General features: G+C 41.9%; 1 protein-coding gene and 1 long non-coding RNA gene across 28 annotated transcripts in view; one reads left to right on the top strand and one right to left on the bottom strand.

The window, feature by feature from the left end:
* Positions 1-27,156, top strand: part of PTK2 (protein tyrosine kinase 2) — a 267,646-nt gene that overhangs the window by 71,714 nt on the left and 168,776 nt on the right. For 20 of the 21 annotated variants that reach the window (XM_077847404.1, XM_077847401.1, XM_077847398.1 and 17 more), the window contains 2 exons: positions 16,380-16,606; positions 26,737-26,903. In XM_077847404.1, the coding sequence (XP_077703530.1) occupies positions 16,412-16,606; positions 26,737-26,903 (362 nt within the window). In that variant the 5' untranslated portion in view covers positions 16,380-16,411. Of the gene's footprint in view, positions 1-16,379; positions 16,607-26,736; positions 26,904-27,156 lie in introns of those variants that run through there. The other variant, XM_077847408.1, reaches the window with a different exon arrangement.
* LOC144283391 (uncharacterized) lies at positions 1,744-19,790 on the bottom strand. 7 transcript variants are annotated; one of them, XR_013351950.1, is made up of 5 exons: positions 19,663-19,790; positions 16,475-16,633; positions 5,007-5,233; positions 4,299-4,710; positions 1,744-3,321 (listed from the first exon to the last, which is right to left on the bottom strand). It is a non-coding gene; the product is annotated as an uncharacterized LOC144283391 (long non-coding RNA). The 7 variants fall into 7 exon arrangements; XR_013351953.1 differs by having other exon boundaries at positions 1,744-3,259; XR_013351949.1 differs by having other exon boundaries at positions 4,299-4,384.

Here is a 27,156-nt window from a genome sequence, read left to right as displayed (position 1 = left end):
TCTCTGCTGTTTGAATGAAGGCCACGTTGGCCTTTGCATGGACTCCCTGGATCATTGACTTACACCTGCAGCCGTGTCTTTTGCTGGATATACCCATTCTCAAGATCCCAGCTTGGAATTCATATTCTGTAGGAAGTTGACCCGTGCCCTAAGTCTGGATGATACAGATTTTCCTGACATCACCCCCTAACACTTTTTCATGTACTTCTCTGTGATAGTCTTCCTAATGAGGGCCATAGGGGCAGGGACTGTCTCCTGTGCACTGCTCTATTACCAGTCTGTCTCTTTCCTAATACCAATCTCTCCTGATATCCTGATGCCCAGGAGAACACCTTATATATAGTCTACTATAATACTTTTTGGTTGGAGCGAGAGGATGAATTAGTGGGTTGGGAAGTAAATAAATAAATACACTAAAGAAAATTATTATATAACTTGATAGTTTTGATCCAGGTGTCCTAATGCTGTGGTTTCCAGACAAATCTTGCATAATGATCACGTGGTGATTTTGTTAAAACACAGATTCTTCCTAAGTAATTTGTGGTGGGGCTCTTACAAACTTTAAAAAAAATTTTTTTTAATTTAAATTCAATTTGCCGATCTTACAAGCTCTTGATGATGTCTGTGCTGCTTGTCCGTGGACTATACTCTTGAGTGGCAGGCGTCTAGTGTGGAAGTGGAAGCACAGACTGTGGAGCCAGCACACATAGCTGTGTGATCTTGGGCAAATCATTTAGCCTCTCACTATCTGTGCCCACAGATGAGGCTAATACCAGGAGCTGCCATGTGGTGTGGGTTTGCAGGTATTCGCTGCTGAATCATTGGCGTCAGCTTCCTCACTGTGTGTGTATGTAGCATGTTCTAGATCACGCGGTCTTTGTACACATGTTTATATTTAATCCCTGTGATACTTGTGTGAAGTGCAGTTCAAAACCTAGGTTAAATGTCTTATTGTCCTGTTAATAGGGTGTTTATAGAGCTGGATTTAAAGCCGCCCAAACTCCTATCTCAGCATCGTGATACCATAGCTACTCCTAATTTTTCAAACTAAGTTTCTGGAGTTAGTTTTAAAAGACTAAAATGTTAAGATGATCATCCAAGCCCATTAAAAATAGTAATTTTTTCTTTGTGAACCACTAGACAGGACTGTTTCTTTAAAAAAAGATTTTATTTATTTAATTTTTGAGAGAGAGTATGTGTGTGAGATTGCAAGCCAGGGGAGCAGCAGGGGGGAGGGAGAAGCAGGAAGCCCAATATGAGGCTCAGTCCCAGACCCTGAGATCATGACCTGAGCCGAAGGCAGAGGCTTGACTGACTGAGCCACCCAGACACCACAGTTAGGACTATTTTAATGAACTAATGAATTCAAATGCCCAGATGTTCAAGAGGAGCTCCAAGGAGAATTTAGAGCTTTTTCTCTGCATGACTCCTGGCAAATTCTAGTTGCCCTGCCTCTCTGCTCTTCCTGAGCTCACCAGGCTCTGTTTGGGTTGCCCTCTGTGCTGCAGTCTAGAAACTGCCTCCTGGCAGAGAGCCAGGTTTCGTTTCCTCTGTCCCCCTCTTTCAGAGGTCATGGTTAGGTACTGCCTGTGTCAGCGTGTGAAAGCATTTGCTTCCTATGTTTTGTGCAGTTTTCTCGTGTTGGGGGAGTGGCGGCCAATCCAGACCCTGCTACTCCCTCATTTTTAGTTTTTCTCTGCTATTTGGTAGGCTTGTTGTGTACTTGTTAGGATTTGTGTCAGGATTAAATGAGATAATGTATATAACAGAACTGCTTAGATAGTTAGCACATTGGCAATATTCAGTAAAAGGCTTTTTATTTTTTATCTTGTAATACAAGACTCACTTTTGCCTTTTCTTTTTTAAGTAAACTCTACACCCACCGTGGGCCTTGAACTTTCAACCCTGAGATCGAGTCTCCTGCCCTACAGATTGAGCCAACTAGGTGCCTCAGTTTTGTCATATTTAATGAAGGCTAAGTATATACTATCTTTGAGTAAAGTGGGATTTTAGTCATGTATTTAGTGAACATCTGCAGAATCGCCTGCCCTGGTTTCTAGTCATCAGCTGTGTGGCTTTCATGTGCCACACGCGGGGCCAATGGGAGGATCCTTGTCTGCTGGTGGGTCCCATGTCTTTGTTCTCCTCTGAGTTCCTTATGATTCCTGTCTGTACCCCTGTTCTTTATACACTGTTGGACCGCCTCTCAGGCCACCCCCACCCCCGCCCCATCACTGCACCATGACCTGTCAGGGCACCACGGTTCTTCCTCCTACCAAGTTGTCCGTTTGGCATGTGCTTCCTTGACTTGGTCTCTTAGCCTCTCCGTTTCCCTCCTAGCCCATCGGCTGTAGCTTCTTCGTTTCTTCTGGTAACGAGCAGCTTTCTCTCTCCTGTCTCTAAACATCACAGAGGGCTAGGCTCCGGTCTCACACCTCTTTCAAGTTGGAAAGTGCTTTCAGGGGAACAGACGTGACTCTTCGCCATCTGTAACCCTCCCAGGGCTCAGGGACTCTGCACAGGGCACAGTGCCTAGTGGGGCTCATCGGAGGGGAGCCAGGAGCCAGACTCAGGATTACTGAGAACAGGAGGTACTGAGGAAGGGGGGGGGGCTGTGGAGTATGGCTGTGGAGCATGGCAAGGAGAACGTGGGCGCTTTGAGGGCAGGAGGAGGTTCAGGAGGAGCACCATGGCCCCCAGCTACAAGTGTGATTTTTCTACTCTTTGAAGGAATCTGAGATAGTCTCTGTAAGGAAAATGTTTTGATGCTGTGTGCAGTATGGGACGTAGAAACTCAGCAGTGTTGAGGGGCCGAAGGGATTGGTGTAGGTTTTCCACATGGATTTTGAACATCTACATTAAACTGTTTTCCTTTACATCTTTAAATATGTAGTTTAATTATAAAGTAATATTATAAAAAATACTTTAACCATGTTTTCTTTCATCTGGGAAATTTGCAGTTAATAAAGACGTGTTTGAGAATGTATATCATGATTAATGTGCTCACTAGAAGTGATGAGGAACCAGGCATGGACTTCCTCAGCCTGGCTTCAAAGGGACGGTCCTTACTGTGATTTCCAGGAGAGTGGCAGGTCTGCCGTGTGACACAGACATGCATCCAGCCTCCCTCCAGTCGTCTACCCGCTCCATCTAGCCGCACTTCCTCCACTTCTTTTCATGTTAGCTGTTAGCCACCATTGATTGAATGATAAATCTCTTCCTGCCTTCCTCTTCCCATTGCCAGTCAGTCCCCAGGGAGCTGCATCGGAAACCTCCTTTACAAGATGTGCCAGACCCACCAGGTTTCTCTGGCCTTTCCTCCTATATGTGTGATAATATGTGGCACATCCATCAGCATGTGCTTACTTTTAGTACGGGGACTATGGTAGTGCGTGTGTGTCCCTGTGTGAGTACTGAGTAAGGTGAACTGAGGATCTCGGGCAGAGAACATTGTTAGATGGGGCTAAAGGGGCTCCTTGGTGTTTAGATGTACGGTGTACCTTAACTGAAAGGGCTTCAGGGTCACTCTGTCACAACCTGGCCACTGAGGAGCTTTGTGTCCTTGAATGTGCAGTGTCTTTCATCTTAGACTTTTATATCGGGATAACCAGGCAAGCACCATCCACCTCTAGCAGTTGTGGTGGAAATGAAATTAAACGAGGTGACCTGTGTCCTCCTGGGCAGACATTTGTCTACCTTGGGGGGACTGCTGGTCTTAGAGCTAGGGTCCAAGTATGAGTTTTAGGGGATCCATGAACTTTGCAATGACATACAAAATTTCGTGTATTTTAGTATGTATACATTTTTCTCTTGAAAATTTTACATTTCTTAGCAAATTCTCAAATATCTCTGTCATCAGTATGTACTTAGGTGCACATGTATGTCCATTTGTACATAAAGAACTCCTTTCATAGAAAGTAGTAAATGAACAGTAATTTGGTATTTGCAAGCATCACTGATTTTGCGTGTTTTGCAAAATAGCATGGTTATGTACAATTAGAAGAGAGGCCTAAGCAGAAATGTAAAAATCAAGAACAGCTGGCATTTATAAAATGTGGCCATCTGAATTGCTTTTTTGCTAGGTAGGTTGGTAACTGTGGCTCAGGCAATATATTTAGCCAGTGTGCTTTGGTGTGGCATATTGCTTTTGGCCAATTGTTATATAAGAGTCTTCTGACAAAAATTTTTGTTCTCATTTTGTGCAAAAAGGTACATAATTGAAACATAGCACATATACTATAAAATGCACACATCCTGTGTAGGCTTAACTACTACCTTCCCTATCAGTGTTTACTTACCCTAGCAGCTTCCCTCATGTTCCTGGCAATCAGCATCCCTGAGGAGGTGACCCGCCTTGGTCTCTGTCACCTTGACTCAGTTTTGCCTGTTTATCAGAATGTCCATTAGATTCATCCATGTTGTTGCATGTAGCACTTAATAATTTTTCGTTGCTGTATGGTATTCCACTTAAGAATATACCACAGTTTCTTTTATTATTGATGGATGTTTGGTCTGTTCCAGTTTTGAACTATATGAATAGTACTGCTGTGAATACCACATGTGTCTTTTGGTGACTGTGCGCCTGTATTTCTCTTTGGTGTGTACTTAAGAGTGAAATGGTTGTAGCGTGAGGTGCTCTTCAATTATATCAGAGATCATTTCCAAGATGCTTTTATCAAATTATAGCCCAGCTACCAGTGTTGAAAAGCTCTACAAATTAAATTAAAATTTTGGAGCCATAGAAAAATTACACTTAAAAATTATAAAAATAGAAAATACAAATATAGATATAATATTAAAATGTAAATAGAAACAAATTTTAAAAATTGAGAAAATTCACATAGCAAAAATTTCACATAACATGAAATTCTCCATGTGATTTTAAGTATTCACACAAGGTTGCGTAACCATCAACACCATCCAGCTCCATCACCCCAAAAAGAAACCTAATATCCGTTGCCAGTCACTCCCCACCTTCTTTGCCGCAGCCTCTGGCAAGCACTTACCTACTTTCTGTCTCCCGGGATTTGCCTGTTCTGGAGTTGTCAAATAAATGGATCCCACAACATTCAGTCTTTCATCTGGCTTCTTTTACTTACCATCATCTTGTCAAGGTTTATCCATGTTGTAGTGGCACCAGTACCTTGTTCCTAGTTATGGCTGAATGCTCTTCTGGGCTGATGTATGGATAGGCCAGTTTGTTTCTCCATTCATATTATTAAATGTTACTCTTCTGTTAGAATAAAGAAGATGGAGATTATTAAGCATTATCTTTTACATTTGTGTCTTGATACGATCCGTGGTTGATTGGCTGCAACTTATCAAAGTTTACTTTGAGCATGTGGATGGCTGTCTGGGGAGGCAGCCTCAGTTACTTGTGGGTGCTCCTAGAAATGGTGCAATGTGTGTGACGTGCTTGTGTGTTGTGTGACTTTGGCTAGTGCCCTCCTGGAGGCCTTTCTTTAGTTAGGCCACTTCTGGGCCATTTTCCTTGTCATGGTTTCTCTAAACCCCCTTTTGATCCATTTCAGTTTCTTTTGTTGCTCTAGCTTTAATTGGATCTTAGTTCCATACAGTGGCTTTCTTAAAATGTTTACATACCTAGCTGCCCGACACAGAGGAAGATGCTAACACAGCAGTCACGAGGAACTGTGGGAACCCTCATTATGATGGTTTTCTAGTTGGTTCAGGCTTTAGAGAAAAAAGTCCTTTGGGTCAGGTTGGTCCCTCTTGGCTAACAAAGAGAATTCTTTTTTTCTTGGGTGATCCAAAAATTATTTTCCCTTTCCTAAATTATTTACCCAGCGTACATATTGTAGAGTTTCCACCTTGGCTATCCAGTGAATAGTCGAGAATAACTATGGCATATAAGACTATGAGCTGATGAGTTTTTGCTGGTGAGGTGAGTCCTTAGAGCTTGTGCTGGTGCCATAGCTGCCTGTAACGTATGGATTCTGTGCTCTGGATTGGGAGCTTCTAGCCAGTATAGAAATTCTCACGCAAACTGGTGAACCACAGGTTTTCAGACCCTTCCCAGCAAAATGTCACATCAGGCTATTGATAAATACAAGTAACTGAAGGTCATTTTGATCCGTTATGCAGGGGACAATCATCTGATTTCACAAAGAATAATTGAGTGGTTATGTTCTGAGAGGATACAGATGTATTACATGTGACACCTGGCTTTTAACAATTAGTCTGCACTTAAATTGGCCTGGGTGGGGAGTACAGGTACCTTGAGAGAAGTGAAGTAGATCCATGCTAGTGTCTGTGTAGTTTTCTGAGGAAGGCTGTCAACCCAGACTGTTGAACTTCAGGCTCATATTTTTTCCTGTTCCTCAGAGTCCCTGAGCTCTCTTGCGGTTCAAGGAAATACCAGTATCCTTAGTTAGTTACTGGGGCCTGGAGCCTAGTTTAAGTGTCTTGGGGTTAATAATATTCTGGTATTGAAGGTAAAAGGAAATGTGATTCTCAGTTTTGGGATGAAATACAGTACCATTTGGGTTCATAGCTTCAGTTCTAAGGTCCTTGCTAGAAAGTTTTAGGGAGAGAGAGAATCACATGGGCAGTTGGGTAGATGATGTCCACTAATGTGCTTGTTGTGGAAAGATAGGAGGGCAGAGACGACTGGAGCTCAATGTAAGATAAAGATGTCTAATACCTATCACTTCTGGTAGGGCCAATTGGGTTATCTGATTTAAGTCCAAGCTGATTCATTAAATTGAACTGGACAACTGTCTTCATGATACCGGGAATAGTAGAAATGTGCCTGCTTGTTGTGTGGAGGACCTCCAGGATTCTTCTTTTACCTTTACAGGTGTTTGTACATGTTTTAGGCATCATCAGTGTGATTTTAAGACATGTCTCAGGGCAGCCCCAGCGGGTTAGCGCCGCCTTCAGCCCAGGGCGTGATCCTGGAGACCCGGGATCGAGCCCCTTGTCGGGCTCCCTGCATGGAGCCTGCTTCTCCCTCTGCCTGTGTCTCTGCCTCTCTCTCTCTCTCTCTCTGTGTCTGTCATGAATAAATAAATAAACTCTTTAAAAAAAGACATGTCTCAAATAAGATATTATTTCCCGTCCAATTTCTAATGAGAGATGTCTACAGAGAAAACCACCTTTGTTTTCATAGCATGCTGAATTCATACACAACCGTGAAGGCCTGTCTCCTGTTAGTATAGATTTGTAACTCGTAAGCTTTAAATGGGAGGGCATATGCCTGTTAGAGCTGTCAGTGCAGCCACTTCAGCACACAGAGGTGGCTTCCGTAACACAGGGATCAGAAGTTTAGGAAACCCAGAGGCACCTGGGTGGCTCAGATGGTTGAGTGTCTGACTCTTGGTTTCAGCTCAGGACGTGGTCTCATGGGTTGTGGGATTGAGCCCTGCGATTAGCCCTGCATGCTGTGTAGCATTGGGCTCCACTCAGTAGGGAAGCTGCTTGAGATTCTTTCTCTCACTCTGTCCTCCACCCCACTCATAGACACGTGCTATCTCTCCCCCCCCCCCAATAAATCAATCTTTAAAAAAATTTTAAGAAATCCAGCACAGGATATACCTTACTTATTTTTAATATTCTAAATTGACAAAGCACTTATGTATTTTTTGAGCTTTTTTTTTCAAATCCAAAAAATGAGAAGGGTTTTTGGCAATGTTAGAAATATCCAATGTAGAAAGTTATTGTAATATTAAGAAAGGAAGAGATCTGTTTTCCATGTGGATCCTGAGACAGAATCTCTTTATTTTCAGTCTTTAGCTAATTAGATGTATGGAAAAGATTATTTCTGATTATTTCTAGTTTTTCCTTGTTTCATAGGATAAGGAAACAGATCATGATGTTGGCCAGTGGCCACCTCTACATTTCTGAGTTTACGTATACACAAGTAAGGGGGTATCTGGGTGGCTCAGTGGTTGAGCGTCTGCTTTCAGCTCAGGTCATGATCCCAGGGTCCTGGGATTGAGTCCCCTATCAGGCTCCCCACAGGGAACCTGCTTCTCCCTCTGCCTATGTCTCTGCCTCTCCCTCTGTGTCTCATGAACAAATAAAATCTTTAAAAAATGTATACACAAATAGAGGTGCGGGATGTCTTAATCAGTGAAGCATTTACCTTTGGCTTAGGTCATGCTCTGGGTCCTGGGATCGAGGCCCGTTTCTGTCTCCCTGCCCAGTGAGGAGTCTGCTTCTCCCTCCCTTTCTAACTCTCTCTCTGCTCATGCTCTTTCTCTCTTTCAAATAAATAAAATCTTTAAATAAATACACACAAGTAGGTTATGATACACTTAACGCGTTTAGCTATAGATATAAAACCTATTCATGTTAACAGCACTTTGTTAGTGTGGGTTTTATAAATAACAGATATGTTTAAATAGGCTGAATGTTAGTCTGCATGTAACTCAGCACAGTTGTATTCTTTATATTTTGCCATTCCTCATTTCCTTAGGATTTTTTTAAGTCTCCAAAAATTATTTACCAATTACTTTCAAGGTCTCAATACTAGCAATCTTAGAAATTAATTTAAAGTTGATATTAAAGACTAATGTTCAATATTTTAATCAGAAATATGGCATTAAAATTTTTACAGTGATACCTCAAATAAAGTGATTTACATAATTTGCCCTATTATCTGAAATCCAAAAAACGATCCGTTTAATGAAGATATTAGTTGAATTATTATTTAGGTAGTCCATGCTTTGCATGGTTCCAATATGCACAAATATTAATTTCTGTGACTTGGTTAAGTAATACCAGTCCTTAACAGAATGGTTCAATTTTAGTTAACACATATAGCGACTAAGTAGTTGCATAAAGTACAAACTCAGCTTACAAATCACTACATAGATAACAGATGTGAAGTGTGACCACTCACGGTACCTCTTTCTCAGTGTGTTGGTGAGTGGCCACCAGGCATCTGTTACTCAGTTCATACACAGACAGCAAAGTGTATAGTCGTGGTGCCTTGTTTGCTAGTGATGTTTTACTAAACTTCTGTGACATTTTACAAAAATGGATAATCATAGGAGGGAATTGGGCAGTAAAGGTAAAATGCAGAGTTGAAACAGGAAATGGTAACACTAAAAGTGAAATTGAACGAGCTGAGGACCTGTGAAGCTGGTGAGCAAGCAGCAGGAGCCGCAGAGCCCTCACTTGCATGAAACAGCTGTAGGGACCAGTAGGCATAGTTGCATTCATTTGGCCAGTGGACCCGGAGTTATTTCAACTTTTAAAGCCTGTGCTTCGTGAAGTTTAGACAGGCTCTAAATGCTATGGCTGGAGACAATGCAGACCCAGGAATCTCAGCAGCATGGCAGGAAATAATGAAGAGTAGTAGTGTGTAGTGAGTGTGTGTTGTGGCAGAAACTTGCCACACCACATGGATCACTTTGCTCTGAGACAGTCACAGAAACAGAAAGCTGACTGTAGGAATGTTGACTTCACTGCGGGGCCAGACTTTCTAGTTGTGTCATCACAGGAGCTTCGTAAATAAAGGTGAACTTACTGACAGGTGAAGAAAACAGTTATGACAAAAAAGAGGATGTCCCGGAGGAGGTGATGTGACAAAGTTCCTATCAGAGGTGCTCTCAGAGATGGCCTATGACACTGAGCAGACCAAGGATAAAATGTTAGATGCTGACCCAGAACTTTGAAAGGAGTATGGCAGTTTGCTGAGGTGCTGGAAAGATGCTCACTCTGTCTTTAGTCATTAGAGGGAGGTGAAGAAAAGGCAGGTGCTGTTCAAACCACTTCTGTCAAGTCATTGTATGGTTGTCTTACGCTCGTGTGCAAAGCGAAAACCACTGGTACTCGCTTTAGTTGGAACACGTGTGATATTAGTTATCTGTTGCTGATAACAAGTCATCCTAGTGGCTTAAAATGGAAAGAATTATTTATTTTGTTTAGATCTGTGGTCTGGACAGGGCTCAGCAGGGACATCTGTTTCCATGTGGTGGGAGCCAGGGTGGCACAACCAGGAACCTGAGGGGCCACTTGCGGGATGGTACTGCCACATGCTCAGAAGTTGATGCTGGGTGTCACTGGGAAGACCAGCTCAGGCTTTGGTTCTTGGAGCTCAGTTCTTGGGCTTCTTGAATTTCTGGATAACATGGTGGTTGGATTTCATGAGCGAGCATCCCAAGAGAACCAAGGGAATCTAGATTGCCTTTTAATACCTAGTGTGGGTTGTTTCTTAGGCTAGTCAAAAGCCCCCCTCCCCTCCCCTGAGTTTCAAGGGTAAGGGACATAGTCTCCACCTGTTGAAGAGAGAGTCGGAGTCACACTGGAAGAAGAGCATTGGGAGCAGCAGGTACTATTAGAGCTACTTTTGGAAAATACAGGCTGTTACACAGTGATATTGTAACATTAAATATTTAAGTAATATTAGCTCTTTGTTAAGTAAATCAATATAGGAAATTTAGTAAATTCAGGTTAGACTTTTTATGAGAAGAGAAACTCAAGTCTTGTGTGAAAGAACAACATTTGGGAGAAGAAAGGTCTTTTTTATTTAGGATTTTATTTATTTATTCATGAGACGGGGGGGGGGGGGGGGTAGAGACACAGGCAGAGGGAGAAGGCTCCCTGAGGGGAGCCTGATGTGGGATTCAATCCCAGCACCCCAGATCACGACCTGAGCCAAGGGCAGACACTCAACTCCAACTGCCCCGAGAAGAAAGTTTTTACACCAGTCTAGTTTGTTTAAGGATTTACTATCAATAGAATCATCACCAATTTCTTAAAAATTCTCCAAACTTGTTTATGTTTTAATTTTTTAAAAAAACTTAGCTGTATCAGTTTGCATTCTTTGCTGCTTCTCTAATATTTTGGCAAGCATCTCAAGTTTTATTAAAGGGCCGGCATATTTCAAGCATGATCAGTTTGCTGTCTTGGTGGGATCTTAGTGTGTATAGTGAATATCATCTAGGGAACTTTGGAAGGTGTTTGTTTCCTCTCTCTTTCGTGCTGTTTTATGGAACATTTATATCAGACTGGGTGGGGAGGCTCAGTATGAACTCCAGTTTTCGTCAGCACCTTGTTCCTCACACCCTGACTTGGGATTGGCCTACTTCTTTCAAGAGAAGAAAAAGTGTCTGCCTTCCATGTTAAAGAAAGAGCCAAGGCTCTGATAGCAGCGAGGTCAGCATCCCCGTTGCAGGGCTGCAGGCAGCCTGCGCCCCGGGGCAGTGTGCTGAGTGTCAGAGCCCCCTGCTGCCTGAGCGGCCCTGCGGCAGGCTGGCCTTGGTGCTGGAACTGTTGATAGTCTAGGACAGAATAAGCGTACACCTGGGGTGCACATCTGGCTAGAAACTTTGATAGTTTGGCAGTAGTTTTCTGTTAATTAATCTTGATGATAGAAGTTTTGTGCTTTTGTCTTTCATATTTAGATTTCATTTTCTTAGAAGTTCTTTTTCATTGTATTTTACACAGCTGTTGATCTAGGACAGATTGGAAATTAAAACAGAATTTTCACCACAGATAGTTTCAGAGCTATGGATCTGTGCCATGTCAAGCCAGCTTCAGTTTTTAACATCTTTTCATTTCCTCCTCTTTGACAGGTATTTGCGAAAGATACTTGGTGGTGCACACAGGTAGCAGCTGCCAATGGCTGATTAGTCTTGGCAAATTGTAAAAAGTAGAACTGGCCACAGATTATAGAGGACTACAGTTACAGAGCCCTGCAAAGCCTACCTCTCTGCGGTGAGGATGGTGGAGGGCTTGTTTCATTTATAACCACAGAGAGTGGCAGCCCTGGTTGTACGGCGTTAGCCATGGGTTAAAAGCAAATAGAGAACCCCACAGACAACACAGGGAATTCTCTCAGTTGTTAGAAACACAACGTGTACCGAAAAGCATCGTTTGCGACTTCTCATTCCATTGTTGAGACCATCCCTCAAACTGACTGAACCAAAATTTTGCGACTTTTTTGTGGTTTTGTGACTACTAAAGAGATGACAGAGATGCCAAGATCTCAGAATCTTCCAGACCAACAAAAAGACAAACATGAATGCTATCAGAAGGGGAGGTGGGTGGTTCTCAACAGAATCTGATCCAGAACTGTCTACAAGAGTCAGGGAAGGCTTAGTGGTGGAAATATTGCCAATTTGAGAATTTATAATACAAATAGGATTTTGACAAGCAGATGAAAGCACGAAACTGGGAAAGAAAACCACATTCTGTCATGGAGAGCTGCTTCACTCTGGTAATGTTGTAGCAATGCTTTATCTTATAAAAAATGTTTTGGCCTACTTCTTGAAGACTTACAAAGGATTTTGCCATTAATTTTGGGCCACGGACGTGTATTTGCATAGTGTTTTTGGTTTGGCTTCTCCCCCCCGGCACACTCAGTAATACAGGTAGTGATTTTCACTGCTGGGATGTCAGTTCCTCTAAGCACTCCAGAGACACTGGGTTGCTTCTCAGGACACAGTTGGCACTGTATTAACTCATCCTTATTGCCCAGCTTGGGGAGCAAGTGAGATTGCCGAAACAATCAGAAGTATCATTGATTATATTTGATCATCTAGTAATGTTGCTGAATTCATGTATTAATTCTAGTAGTTTTCCTATATAGTCTTACAGATTTTCTTCATACATAATCATGCAGTCTGGGAATAATGATATTTTTATTCCTTCCTTCCCAACTCTGTTTTATTTCTCTTTTTTGCTCAGGGAACCTAGTTAATAGGACTTCCAGAACAATATCAATTAGAAGCAGTACTTGTGGACACTCATGGACTCGCTTCTGTTCTTGGAGGCATGGCAGGGGCTCTTCCCACCAGTATTTAAGTTAGGTTAATGTAAATACTCATCATCAGTTCAAGGAGTTTCTTTCTCTTTTGTCTTTGCTAAGAGTTTTTATCGTGAGTAGTTGGTAAACTTTTTCTGCATATATTAAGACAGCTATGGTTCTTCTCCTTTCTGAAATGTGGTCAGTTATATCGATTGCTTTTTTAAAAAATTAATTAGAGCAGTTTTAGGTTCAGAACAAAATTGAGGGGACGGTACAGAGATTTCCCATCTGCCCCCCTATTTTTTTTGTAATTTTAAAGATTTTATTTATTTATTCATGAGAGACACAGCGAGAGAGAGAGAGAGAGAGAGAGAGAGAGAGAGAGAGAGGCAGAGACACAGGGAGAGGGAGAAGCAGGCTCCATGCAGGGAGCCCGATGTGGGACTCAATCTCAGGTCTCCAGGATCAGGCCCCGGGCCGAAGGCGGCGCTAAACCGCTGAGCCACCCATGCTGCCCTCTGCCCCCTATTCTGATGCATGCACAGTCTTCCACATTATCAGCATCCCCAGCAGAGGGGTACGTGTGTTTATAACTGATGAACCTGTGCTGACACATCAGTATCACCTGAAGTCCATAGTTTACCTTAGGGTTCACTCTTGGTGGTACATTTTGTGGTTTTGGACAGATGTATAGTGACATAATCTTTTCACTGCCCTAAAAATTGTTTGTGCTCCACCTTTTCATCCCTGTTCCCCAAACTCTGCATCCACTGAAATTTTTACTGTCTATGGTTTTGTCATTTCCAGAATGTTATATAGTTGGAATCACATAGTATGATCAACTTCTCTCACTTAGGAATATGCATTTAAGTTTCCTCCAAGTTCCTCCAAGCATTGTTTGGTAGCTCATTACTTTTTAGCACTAAATAATATTCGTTGTCTGGATGGCCCACATTTTGTTTATCCATTCACCTCCTGAAGGGGGTCTTGGTGGCTTCCAAGCTTTGGCAGTATGAAGAAGGCTACAGTAAACATAGATTGCTTTTTGAATGTTAAAACCAGCTTCGCATGCCTCTGTTGGAGCCCTCTTGGTCATAATATGTTATTTTAAATATTGTGTGATTAAATTTGCTGATGTCTTGTTAAGATTTTTGCACCTGTGTTTATAAGAAAGATTAATTTGTACGTTTTCTTGTATTTTCCTTGTCTGGCTTTGTATCATTGTTTTGCTGGTCTCATAGGATAAGTTGGGGAATATACTCTATTTGTTCAGTAGAAGAATTTCTGTAAGATTAATATTCTTCCTTAAATTATTGGAAAAATTCAGATATTTCTTTGTGGGAAGAATTTTATTTTATTTTATTTTTTTTTTTTTTGTGGGAAGAATTTTAATTATAGATTGACCATTTTTAACAGAGTAGGTCTATTTAGGCTTTTTATTTCTGGTTTTGGTTTTATACAGCAGTAGTTTATAATGGCTTAAGTTGTACTTTGCAAAGAATTGTGTATACATCTTAGGGTGCCTGGATGGCTCAGTTGGTTAAGTGCCTGCCTTTGGCTCAGGTCATGATCCCAGGGTCCTGGGATGGAGCTCCACACGGGGCTCCCTGGTCAGCGGGGAGCCTGCTTCTCCCTCTCCCTCTACTGCTCCCCCTATTTGTGCGTGTGCACACATGCTCTATGAAATAAATAAATAAATAAATAAATAAATAAATAAATAAATAAATAAATAAATAAATAAAATCTTAAAAAAAAAGAATTGTGTATGCATCTCAACTTTCATGTTTATTGGCATAAAGTTGTTCATGATATTCTCTTATTACCATCTGATATTCTACCATTACCTCCTATTACTAACATTCTCTTATCGGTTCTGCTTGGTTTTTGATATTGTTCGTTTTGTCTTTTTTCCTTGATTAGTCTTGCTAGAGGTCTATCAGTTGCATTATTCTTTTTTTTTTTCAGTTGCATTATTCTTATTAAAAAAAGTATTTGATTTTATTCAGCTTCTAAATTGTATAGTGAGATATGGATATTTAGATAATTAATTTCCAATCTTCATTTCTAATATATGCACTTCATTTCTAATATATAGCTTTTAGGGATGCCAAGCTGGCTCAGTAGGTGGAACGTGGAGCTCTCAATCTTGGGATTGTAAGTTCGAGCCCCAGGTTGGGTGTAGACTTTACTTAAAAATAAAGTCTTGAAAAAAAAAAAAAAGATTTTAATCTAATCATGTCTCTGCTTGCATGTAGTGTTGATCTTTCTTTTAATTGTATCATCGAATTCAGAATACTTTGAGTTTCTTTTTGGCTAATGGATTGCTTGAAATATGTTGCTTAGTTTCCAAATAATTGGGGATTTTCTAGTTATTTTGTTGTTGTCCAGCTTTAGTGTTAGACACAGAATATATCCTAAATAATTTTTGTCCTTTGATGTTTACTGAATCTCACTCTTTCATTTGGCACATGGTCAATTTCACCGATACCTCATGTGCATAGTTAGTGGTATTTTCTTTGCTGAGGGGACTTGAACTTGTTTAGTGCTTTCTGTTAGATTGAGTTTGTCGGTCATGCTGTTCTTGTCTTGTTTACTGGGCCCAGGTGGAATCTAGTCCCTTCTGCCTGTCTTCAGCCTCACCTAGCTTCTAGAGGCTCCCTCTGGGCTTGGTTTCAAGATTGGTGACTGTCTTAGGGAACAACTAGCAGAGTGTGTGGCTGGGTTCTCCACCATGTCCTTGCTCACCGGAGTCCTGAGGTCCCCGTGCTCATAACTTGGTCTCTCATTGCCAAAGGCTCAGCTGGTTTCTCTCTCATTGGTGGCTTTTTTCTTGGATCTTCATGCTCTGGAAGGCCCAGAATTGGCAAATGCCCTTTGGGAAAAGGCAGCTGTTCAGTGTCTCTTCATGTCTCCATCTGTGTCCCCTGCTGTCCTGGTTGCCTCACAACATCCCGGACTCCAAACATTAGGCTGGTTTTTAATCTGACTTCTGAGTTTTCTCAATGGGAGTGTTAGTCTTGACCAAGCTATCCCCCCCACATTCAAATGGAAGTCCTCCTATTACACCGACAGACATTCATTTGTTAATGCTTTCTGGTTTAGTTTTGTTTCCAGTCTCCTGCTGAGGGACTGGCTAAGTGGGAGGACTTGGTTTAAACTACATGGTTTTCATCACCAGTGCCTAGTATGTGTCATGACCACATTGAGTTTCATGTATGAAGAAAGAACTTGTGTCTCCTGTAAAAGTTTTCAAAAGAAGCAGCAAAATTAACATATTTGACTTTCCTGTAAGGTTTTTCCACAGATTTTAAAGGTTGTGATTTTAAAAGGGGGGAGGATTAGATGACATTGTTTATAGATAACATGGTGAATTTTTGACAGAGCTGAAGTAGGCCTCCTGGCCTTGTGATTTGTTAATAAAAATTTAACATATTTATTAGTGATGATGAATTAGATACTGCTCTGGTTGGGGAATACAGTGATTATCTTGGTAAGTCAGGTCTCAGTTCTGATGTTCACCTTCTGCACATGACATAACCATCGAGGAAGAATATAGAACAATGTGTTAATACAAGGATCAGTATGTCACATTTTCATAGATTTTAACCACATTTCATAGATGTCAGATATGGTACACTGACGATTTTTTTTTCTCTTACAGAGTATGACAGATACATAGCATCTAGCAAAATAATGGCAGCTGCTTACCTCGACCCAAACTTGAATCACACACCGAATTCAAGTACCAAGACTCACCTGGGTGCCGGGGTGGAACGCTCCCCGGGGGCAATGGAGAGAGTGTTGAAGGTCTTTCATTATTTTGAAAACAGCAGTGAGCCAGCTACTTGGGCCAGTATTATCAGGCACGGAGATGCTACTGATGTCAGGGTAAGTACATTTTCTTAGCAGACATTCCTCCATGTGTATTTAGGTCAAAAAGGAACGTAGGTTAATGACATACCAAAAGTAGATAAAAACTTTTATTACCACATTACAGTAATGTTAACTTTTCCTTTATAATATTTATTCAGTTAATATGTGACTGACCAGAATTTTCATTGTTAAATCTCTTAGGAAAATAATAAGTGAATCATATGTCATTCATATAATGTTATTGACATTTCTCTCTCTCTCTTTTTTAAACTCTTTAGGATACAAGGGAACAAAGCAATTAAAATAACCTTTAATACTTAGGAAATAAATTATTTTCTAGAAAGTGAATCTTGAAGGTATCTGCATGACTCCAAATTGGATAGATTCTTCAAAAATTGATTGGTTCTGTGTATCAGATGCTTGTCATGGTTCTGGGGATATAAGAGGTCCCTGCTTCTGCTTACTGTCTATTGGCGGGGAGACACCCACGGCCCTAGTTGCAGTGCAGAGCAGTGTGTGCTTCCCAAGGCCCTCCTGGTGGCGAGGAAGCCTGCGTGAGCGGTGTTGGGTATAGGTGGTAGTGGGCGGTCAGTGAGCGTTGTGGCCGAGAATGGGGAAAGGCTCCTCATGGGCCACAGTTGCTGAGCGGGGAGGGTGCAAGGGTCACACTGGTTTTAGGAAACTGAGTGCAGGACATAAATTTTCAGCAGGTGTTTACTTTGGCCCAAGTGTTACAGAACCACTGCTCCTTCCTTCCCCTCTACCAACTCCATCTCAAGGGAGGATGGTGTCCAGTGCCAGGATGAACAGAGGTCTTTTTTCCCTCTTCTTCTTATAATAATGAATCTAATTAATCTATGTTTAACTTATATGCCTTAGTTATTTTTAAGCAAATTGAAGAGATTGGCAGAATTTAGATTGAAGAACACAGTGTTACATTTGAATTCTGCATAATTTCCCGTTATCTCCATAATACTGCAATACTTACTGTTCAGATGGATTAACTATTCAAAGGCACATAATTCATTCAGAGTTTTAATATGTATTAACATCTATTCATGTGCTTTAATTGAAATATAGTAGTCTCTTTTTATAAAGCTTAATGGCTTTTTCTAGTTTTCCTATAGTTTTGTTTTGTATTTAACCTTATAAACACAGTCACTCGGTAGAAAGGCCAACAGCCAGTGTTCTACCTTAATATTAATTGGAGGATTCATACTGGAGAGAAACCTTGCAAATGTAAAGTTTATGGGAAGGCTCTTAGTATATGTTCTAGTTTTTGTGAATTTCAGTTACAGTAAATGAGGCAGTTTCTTAAAGCATTGCAGCAGCCTTAATAAACTTCATAGTATTTGTATGGGAGGGAAGCTTTTCAGAGATGTGAATTTGACAAGACGTTTAGCAAATATTCATGATTGATTATATCCAAAAACGCACCTTGGAAAGGCTCCACAACAAAAATGTTTTGGTATCAAATTTATTGCACACAAGAGGATCAATATCCAGGAGAAAACCAGTGATCACTGGGCATATGTCAAACCTTTAGCCAATGTTACAAATTTGCCAGACATGAAAACATTTATATCGTGAAGAAAAATTTAAACCGGATTCATACACCTAAGTTATGAGAACCTATTTGCCAAACTTCTATGAAGATCAATACAAGCAAATCCATGTGACTGAGAACCAGGTGGTTTTATTTCATAGTAATTGATAAATGTTTAAAATTTAATAGCTCCCATCTGTTGATAATTTTCAGCTTGAGGCAAAGCACTCTCAATTGGCATTGGTTCACCACAGCTTTTCCTGTGGTGGAAGGTGGGTCTTATTCATAACCCACTTTCATTTAATGCTATAACATTTGAAAATGCAGTATTTTAATTATAAATTAATTACAATTTTTTGCACAACTGAACAATATAGTCCCAAAGCACATGTCCATGCATTCTTTCTCCCCAGGAAGCACCAAACAGAGGAACATTACAGATACAGGGACTAGCATACATTGTTTAGGCAGGAGTAGTGGAAGGACCATGACAATGTTTGAGACCCATGGCCTACAGCAGGAAATGGGGTGGGAGTGAGTTAAGAGTGGAAGGTTGGGCACTTGGCAGAAACAGACCATTTAATAATGGTAGCAAAGAGGAAGCCAGGCCACCCAGTTTCGGAAAAGAGATAGCTTACTGTTAATCCACAGTAACTGGATAACTAGATTCAGACCCGGCCTGATACAGTAGTGCGTGCAGCAGTTGAACACTAGGATGTAGCTGGGCTCAACTGATGTTTTGTCAGTGTAAAAATACAAGGTTTCGAAGATTTAGTGTGAAAAAAGAATGTAAAATATCTCATTAGTAACCTGTTAGGATTACCTGTTGTAAAGATAATATTCATGACACAGTGGGTTAAATAAAATATATTATTAAAGTTGAATTCCTCTGTTTTTTACCTTTTTTTTTTTTTTTTTGAATTTTAAAGTAACCTACAGCTTGCCTTTTTATTTCTGGTAGACAGTTGTGCTCTGTAGAAAGTAATTATCAGAGAGACTGCTTGACTCAGAAGAATCAACACATTTGGAGGAGTTGAAAGATTTATTTTCCACAGGAAAATACATGGATTCTTCTTGTAATTCATTACAGAAGGCTTTTTTGTTCATGCTGCAATTAATTTTACTCTTTTTACATACATGTGCTTATATCTTAATTAAGTGTTTGATTATTAAAAGGATTCATAGGATTCCACCATTTGTAGGCAAAGTGTACAAAGCAGCAACAGTACTCCTCTTTGAAGGGACCTGTGAGTCTCAGGTGGAGGCCTTACGGCCTCAGACACTCATAGGTCATGGCCACACCTGTGTAGAGGGAGGCCCAGAACTTTCTTGTGGGGGGATCTGTGAGATGGGCATGTAATAAGCACGTTCTGTCTACATCATCAGTCTCGACCTGTGTAACTGCCCAGGCACCACCAAAATTAGGGACAAGTCATAAACACAGTCATGATTTCTAAAAGTGCTGGCAGGCTGGCGCATCCTGCCCCTAAATAAGCAGCAGCCTATGAATGCAGACATCACTTACCTTGGGCGTAACTTTGGCCTGCCCCAGGCAACCCTGAGGCTCAGTATGGGGTCAGCCCAGAAGAACCAAGGTTAACCCGTGCTGGACTATACTGAGTAAGGTTGGTCATCTAGGAACCTTGTAGTGGCACTTCAGAATAATAAGGGTGTACAGAAAATTCCAAATTCTACCAGAGGAATCCTCTACTTGGGAAAAAGAATGACATTTACATCAGACTTGTCATCAGCAATGCTGGGTGCAGGGTAGTACTAGAAGAGTATCTCTTCAGGGCTCAGGGAATTGAGTTGTACGTCAGAAGTCTTCCAGACAAACTACCAGTCATGAAGACATGGGAGGAAGGTTTCTGAGAGAAATAAAGATGTAGAACGTAATACCACAGGCTCTCTTTGAGAAAATAATTAGGAGACATGATGGAGCAGAACCATGAGCCCAGCAAGAAGTGCTGTAGGGATGCAGGAGGCAGGTGGCCAGCACCGAGCAGCGGCCTGCACACAGCCCTCTGGTACCTGTCCTCTATCTTCATGGTCTCTTAAAGCCATGACCAGGGTTTAATCCAGCTCTGCCATTTCCATATATGTCCCCCATTCTGATGGGTCTCCCTCTGACCTCGGGCCCTGGGTGCCACCCAGCTGCATCTGTCTTTCTGTCTGTATGCTTCTGATGCCAAAAGAAGTGTCTGTGTCAGGCACTAGAATCATCTGTTGCTCCTCCTATGCTTGTGCCTACATCCAGTACATTATTTAGTTCTGTCCACATGGTTTCCCAGATACATCTAGAATCCACTCACTTCATCTGACCTCTACTGCTACACCTTCTTTGAGTCACATGGTCTCCTGACCTCCCACTGTCCCCCCGGGACCTTTCAGTCTGTTCACAGCCCAGCAACCAGGTGATCCTTTGAAATGAGAGCCAGAGCATATTACTCCTCAACTCAGAGCCTTCCTGTGGCCTCCTGTCTCCTTTAGGGTGAACATTCAGAAGCCCGTGACTCCCTCCTCTCCCTGCCCTACCCTGTGGCCTCTGTCTTCCAGCTTGCTCCCTTTGACTTTCTGCTTCCTGGACTGTTTCTCTGACATGCCAGTCTTGTCATCAGTAATTTGCTCAGAACCTCCAGCAGCTCCCCATTTCTCTCAGAGGAAGGCCAGAGTCCTTCGGCAGCCTGGGAGGACCTACGGGACCTGGCTTCTTGTTGCCCGTTCTTACCTTGTTTCCAGTGACTGCCTTCCCTCTCTTGGGCTCCTGGCCCAGGAGTGCTCCCTCTCCTCCTCCACCTTTCCTGTTGCCCATCACCCCATTTTGGTGATGATTTCTCCTTATTGAGATTGTCTTGTCTCTTGGTTTGTTTACTCTTTTATTCTCTGCTTTCCTCCCCTAGACCATAAGCTCTCCTGGTATTGTCCCCAGCATCTTCAGGGCCTAGCAGGCACACAGTATGTACTTGACAGATCCCTGTTTGAGTAACTACACGAAGTCCTAGATGAAGTGGAGTGTTCTGACAGAAATGTAAATTAGGAATGTTGGTTGCAGAAGTAGAAAGTAGTAGACTAATAACCATAAAAGAAGTTGAATCGATAATCAGAGATTACACCTATCGCAAACCGCACCTGGCCTGATACTTCTGTCAGACCTTCATTCCTACCTTCTTGCTATTTTCCTTAAATCACAGGGCCTAGACCAATCCATTTCATACCCAGACACCAAATCTGAGCAAGTACCATATAATGCCACTGAAGACTAAGTAGCAGTTGGGTTGTTGGACAATATTGTTGTCCTGTTCAAAATATCTTCAGGTTTACTGACAGGCTCAGTGCCCTTTTCTGACTACATAGCATACTACGAGGTTTCTGTGCTTGTCATGAGTTTGTGGAAGTTAGGAGCTCTGTGAACAGAGCTGTGCTGTGCTAAGAATGGCTGGTGGCTATAGGGGAAGGCATTCGGCAGGCAGTTTTCCCTAAGTTCAGCCACAGACGGTTGCGTGGGGGAGTTTGTGTGCAACAGTCCCATGGTCCCCAGTGTTTATTGTTAGGTATCATCACTGATGCCTTATGTGTATCTCAAATGCACACTTTTTCTCTCTGATAGAGGATCAGGTGAATGTGCACTTAAAATCTCAAACACTGATTACTGTGCAAATACTTTTAGTGTAAGAAAAGACTATAGAGATTTTAAACTGTGTCTTTAATGGAGGGAGAGTATCATTCAGGAAGAAACTTGAAAGAAAAACCTTAAGGAAAAAAATAGGGTCAAAAGCAGTGTTAGAAAGAATATGAGACAGCAAAAACATGAGAAAGAATTCTCTGTCACTAAATCCTTAGAGATGGTGGCTGTGGTAGGCAGAATAATGTCCCCTGAAGAGATCCACATCCCAATGCAGAACCTGTGCATCTGTGACCTTCCATGGCAGAAGGGACTTTGAAGATGTGAGCGAGATTAAGATGACCTTAAGTTGGGGGAGACTGGGAGCCACAGACCTTTTCTGGCTGTGGTCAGAGGGAGAAGACTGCGGAGGAAGGGTTGGATGCAGTGCTGCTGGCTTTGACGATACACGGAGGGACCTCTAGCAGTGGAAGAAGCTAGCCTAGAGCTTCCAGAAAGCAGCACATCCCTGCCAACACCTTACCTTGATTTTAGCCCGGTGAGACCCCTTTCATACTTGTGAACTTACGGAACTTAGAAGTATACATTTATGTTCTATTAAGTCTGTAAGTGTGTGGTGGTTTGTTATAGCAGCAATAGGGAGCAAAGACACATAGGTGTGCTTTGTCTCGGAGGACTTTGGGGCTGACTTCTCGGTGAGTGCTGAACCAAAGGAAGGGATGAATTACTGTTGGAGAGCAGGATTTGGATTTCCATACCTTGTTTGTGGTAACCGAATGACGGTAGGCTCCTCCTGTGCAGATGGGAGCAGAGGACAGTAAGAACTGTTGGTTTTCTTAAGGTGAAGAGCATCTGAAAGACAGAAAAATAACCAGTGGACATTTTAACAAACTGATCAGGAGTGATGATCATATTTCTAACAACTGGGAGGAAGTAAAGAAATGAGCATTGTAAACACACGTGATTGAGGTCTCTCTCATAGTAAAGAGACCTTGCCAGTCACTGTGAGAAGACATCTAGACACAGCAGATGTCTCTTGTGATCTTGTTGCCACCTGCCCCACAGACTGGCCACTCTTCGTGCATGTGTTCAGCATCACCTCTCTCCTTCTAGATTAAGGCTGTAGAGGATAAGGTTCTGTCTTATTCATCACATGTAGGCTAGATACACACGTATCTATTCACTGACCGGATGAGTGAATGGGCATTCATAAGTGAATGAGCATGAAGGAAAGGTTTGCAGGATTTCTTTCTACCAGTGGAAAGGTCATTTCTTCCCAGAGCATTGTCTAAAACATAAATGACCAAGTTAAACCAAGCAAAATCATAAAAAGAACTTTTAGGAACAAAATTACAGTGTCATCACAATAGTATATAATCAGGGAAATGTAAATTACAACAACAATGAAATGCCCCCCTCTTCTGTGGTCCATCACACAGATAAATACTTTAAGATGGATTTTATCCAGCATTGGCATGAGACGAAGGACAATCTCTAACATTATGTGCCAAATATAATTGGTATAGTTTCCCTGGTGGCCATATTTACCAAAATGTCAGATTTTTAACTAGCTTTTGACCCAGCATGTCTGTGTCTAAGCAGTGCTGCTGCATATGTGTTATGTCAGCTAGAAGCTTGTTCATAGCAGTATTGCTTGCATTTCCACTTCCCTTTCTCTGCCAGAGCAAGGAAGCCAACAAGAAAATAACTGTCCTCCCGTAGTGGAATGGCTCTAGACGCTGTGTGCTGTGTTCCTGATAAGATAGAAGCATGGTCCACACACTGCCTCGCATCTTTTCATCCTCAAGAAGAAATCTTTTCCTGTGACTATCGCATGTGAGAATTAATCAGGAAAATTATATATTTCTAAATTCAAGGATATGTAGATGGGTAAAGGGATATTTCAGAGTAGCTAAGTGTAGGTTTATATACTATAGAGTAGGATTGCTGTAGGACATTAAAGCCAGGATAAGAAATTTAAATTTAATTCAGCTGCTGTTAGTGGCATATTATAAATCCTTATCCTGTTATCTCCCTAGATACCCTTTTCTAAATGTACATATTCCAGAAATACTATGTGCACACATTTCCCTGTGGTAGCAATGTCAGGGTTTTTTGTTTTTTTTTTAAGTATGCATTCCTTACTAAATATTTAGTTCTCCAAGTTATTTTTTCAGTTTTGCAGACCAAATATGTATGTCCTGAGCATCAAATAGATAAGTCCTTGTATATTCATAATCTTGGCTTCCATTCAGATTGAGTCAGCAGTGAGATTTACAGGAGTTCTAGACAAATGGGACAGGACACATTATGGAAGCATAATGAAAACGCAGAACATAAAGGGAAATGTCTCTGTGTTCATTGCTTTTAATTTTTTAGTGGAAAGTGAAAGTTGCAAGCTTGATTAATTAGGAGGTCCTACAGATGGGAACTCTGTTTACTTTTATTTTTTAAAGATTTAAAAAAAAATTATTCATGAGAGAAACACAGAGAGAAGCAGAGACACAGGCAGAGGGAGAAGCAGGCTCCATGCAGGAGCCCGACATGGGGATCGATCCCGGATCTCCGGGATCACGCCCTGGGCCAAAGGCAGACGCTCAACCACTGAGCCACCCAGGTGTCCATATTTTTTTTTTTTTTAATTTTATTTATTAGAGACAGAGAGAGAGAGAGAGAGAGAGACAGGCAGAGGGAGAAGCAGGCTCCATGCAGGAAGCCTGATGTGGGACTCGATCCCAGGTCTCCAGGATCATGCTCTGGGCTGAAGGCGGCACTAAACTGCTGAGCCACCGGGGCTGCTCTGGGAACTCTGTTTAACAAAACCAAACATGAGGTCATTCTGGTGTCTTCAGGTAGCGTGATCAAGAGAATGGACTAAAAATATATCTATCCCATTAGGAGCCTGCTTTTCCTCTGGGTTCCACAGCTCTGGACTAGGCCTCTGTACACTTGCCTCTCTGCAGGTGGGTACCTGTGTGCCCATTCCTTGAGAGGTCATGAAGATAACCTTTACTCAGGGTCATTAGGGAAGACATCCAGAAAGGGTGGGATTTCTCCCAGATTGTTGATGGCACATACAGTAGTAAGAAATGGATTGTGCCCGAACGGTAGACCCTGCCAAGACAGACGGTTGGGTACAGATATAAATATGAACTGTGGCCCTAACAGGAGAGAGGTGGCTCTGGAATCTGTGCTAGCAGTGAGCTGCTGCAGAGTAAAGAGAAGATGTACTGAACCCAAGCTTCAGTGAGGGCAGCTGGTGTCGGTGTGCACTTGGTAGTGAATTGGCAGAGCTGGGACAGCAAGACAAAGCGCTTTTGTGGGAAGTTGAAAGAGGCGCCAGCTTCTGTCCTGTGCAGCTCAGGGATTTGTGTGTTGGCAAGGAGAAGTTGTAGAAGTTGCCTCTGAGAGAATTACTAGAAATGGATGTCCCTTCCCCTAGGCAGATCCCCCACCCCAGAGCACACAATGTGAAGACTAGAGGGTGGGCTGGGTTTTGGCTCCTGCTGCCCCTTGGCTGGATGCCCTTGGGTAGACACAACCTGCAGAGTCCTTCATGGTGGCCCAGTCAGAAATTCTGGGCCTTGAATCCCAAAGCCAGGAAGGACATTTATGCCTATTCTGTAGGTGGCACACATCCTTCCTGTCGCACAGAGAACTCCTCTGTTCTATGGAGTGGCCTTTGACTCCTCCAGCCCAGTCCTTTGTGCTTTCTTCCTGATACCATATTTACTCCCTCCCCTTCTACTCACCCATGCTTGATATACAACCTTTTCCTGGGATCCGGTACTCTGAAAGGGAGGCAGGCCACATGCAGGTGCCACATGATGCCTTCAGTGTGGACACAATGGGTCCTTGACAGGTTTTTCATATATATAGTACGTGTTACTTATCTTTTCTCATGAGTGGGGATGGGAACATCCTTAATTGTATTACCAACAGCATCATGCCCTAATACAGAAATACTTAGTGTGTGTAGGAATTTTAAGATGTGTCTTACATTACAAGTAGTAGTATTATACCTTCAGTCAATTGCTAATTTTTTTAAAAAGTGATGATTTTCTTTAGCAGTCATTTTCATGTTAGTATCAGCATCATTAAAAATTAACTTATGAATGGCCTGAGGGATTAAGAAAATTGCAGTGGATTGTGATTAGCACACCCTCTTGTAAGGGCAGCAGGTGGTCTCTGTTATATTCCCATGTGAGTCGTCCATATGTGCTGCCCATTTAGAAACATACGTACATGTGACTTCCGTAGCCATGCAGGTACAGGTCAAGATTCAGAGCTGCCCTAGTCCTAGGATAAGCTTCCATCTTTGTGCAGCAGCCTTCCCTGACTCCCTCCCTCAAAGGCCGCCTTCATCTCTGAACTCATGGGCACATGTCTTAGGAGCATTAGATTTGGGGGCTATTTTAGATTGCTGCATTGTAATCTATAGAGAGTACATAGCAAATTGGGTAGGCCCAACTGGAAGTAACTTCTCATATATCATTGATATTATCAGAAGCATGGCCTTCATAGTATGTTCCTAAGTATGTTTCTTAAGAAATGATATTAAGTTGCAGTCTGGTGTAGAACAATATGCTGTCCTGGGTTCAGAAAGTGGAAGCCCCTCCTCAGGTCTAGTTCTCATCAAGTGACACCCAGAGGGTGGCTGGAATGCTTTGTCAGGTTTTGGGGATGATGCAGAGGTATAGCTGGCAGAAATGTATTTTAAGTATCTATGCTTTGTTTATCACTAAAGAAAAGGGAAGAGCTTCTTTTTGTGTTTTTTTTTTTCCAGAACTTTTCCTTGTTCATAAAAATAGTATTTGAGAAAAAGATTCCTGAGAAAAATTAAGTAATTTATTTAACTTGATACTCTTTTTACCAAAGATTTCTGATAACTAACTAAAAGAAATGAACATTGCATTAATTTTAGCCTACAATTTTTTTTTGTTTATAACAGTCATTTTTGTGGGGGGTATGTTTTAGGGCATCATTCAGAAGATAGTGGACAGTCACAAAGTAAAGCACGTGGCCTGCTATGGATTTCGCCTCAGTCACCTGCGGTCAGAGGAGGTTCACTGGCTCCATTTGGATATGGGTGTCTCCAATGTGAGGGAGAAGTATGAACTTGCACACCCACCAGAGGAGTGGAAGTAAGATTACATACCTACTTTGGTGTGACTCACCCTTGATTTGTTTTGCATATTAAATCACACACAAGAGGATGAATGTCTTTGCTTCATTTCATACTGATTGTAATTACGTCTCCTGTATAAATAAAATGGCTGGTAATGATTAACCAGTGATCTCTTCTAGACTTCAGTCTGTCTTTGTGGCACCAGCGACTCTGGACTGCTGGAGCTTGCGGTTGGGGTCTGTGGGGATGGCCTTTGGCTAGTCACACTT

This window comes from Canis aureus, chromosome 14 (assembly GCF_053574225.1).
Source record: "Canis aureus isolate CA01 chromosome 14, VMU_Caureus_v.1.0, whole genome shotgun sequence".
Taxonomy (NCBI): domain Eukaryota; kingdom Metazoa; phylum Chordata; class Mammalia; order Carnivora; family Canidae; genus Canis; species Canis aureus.
The sequence above is the reverse complement of the archived record's forward strand: the minus strand, read 5'-3'. Positions and strand labels throughout refer to the sequence as shown.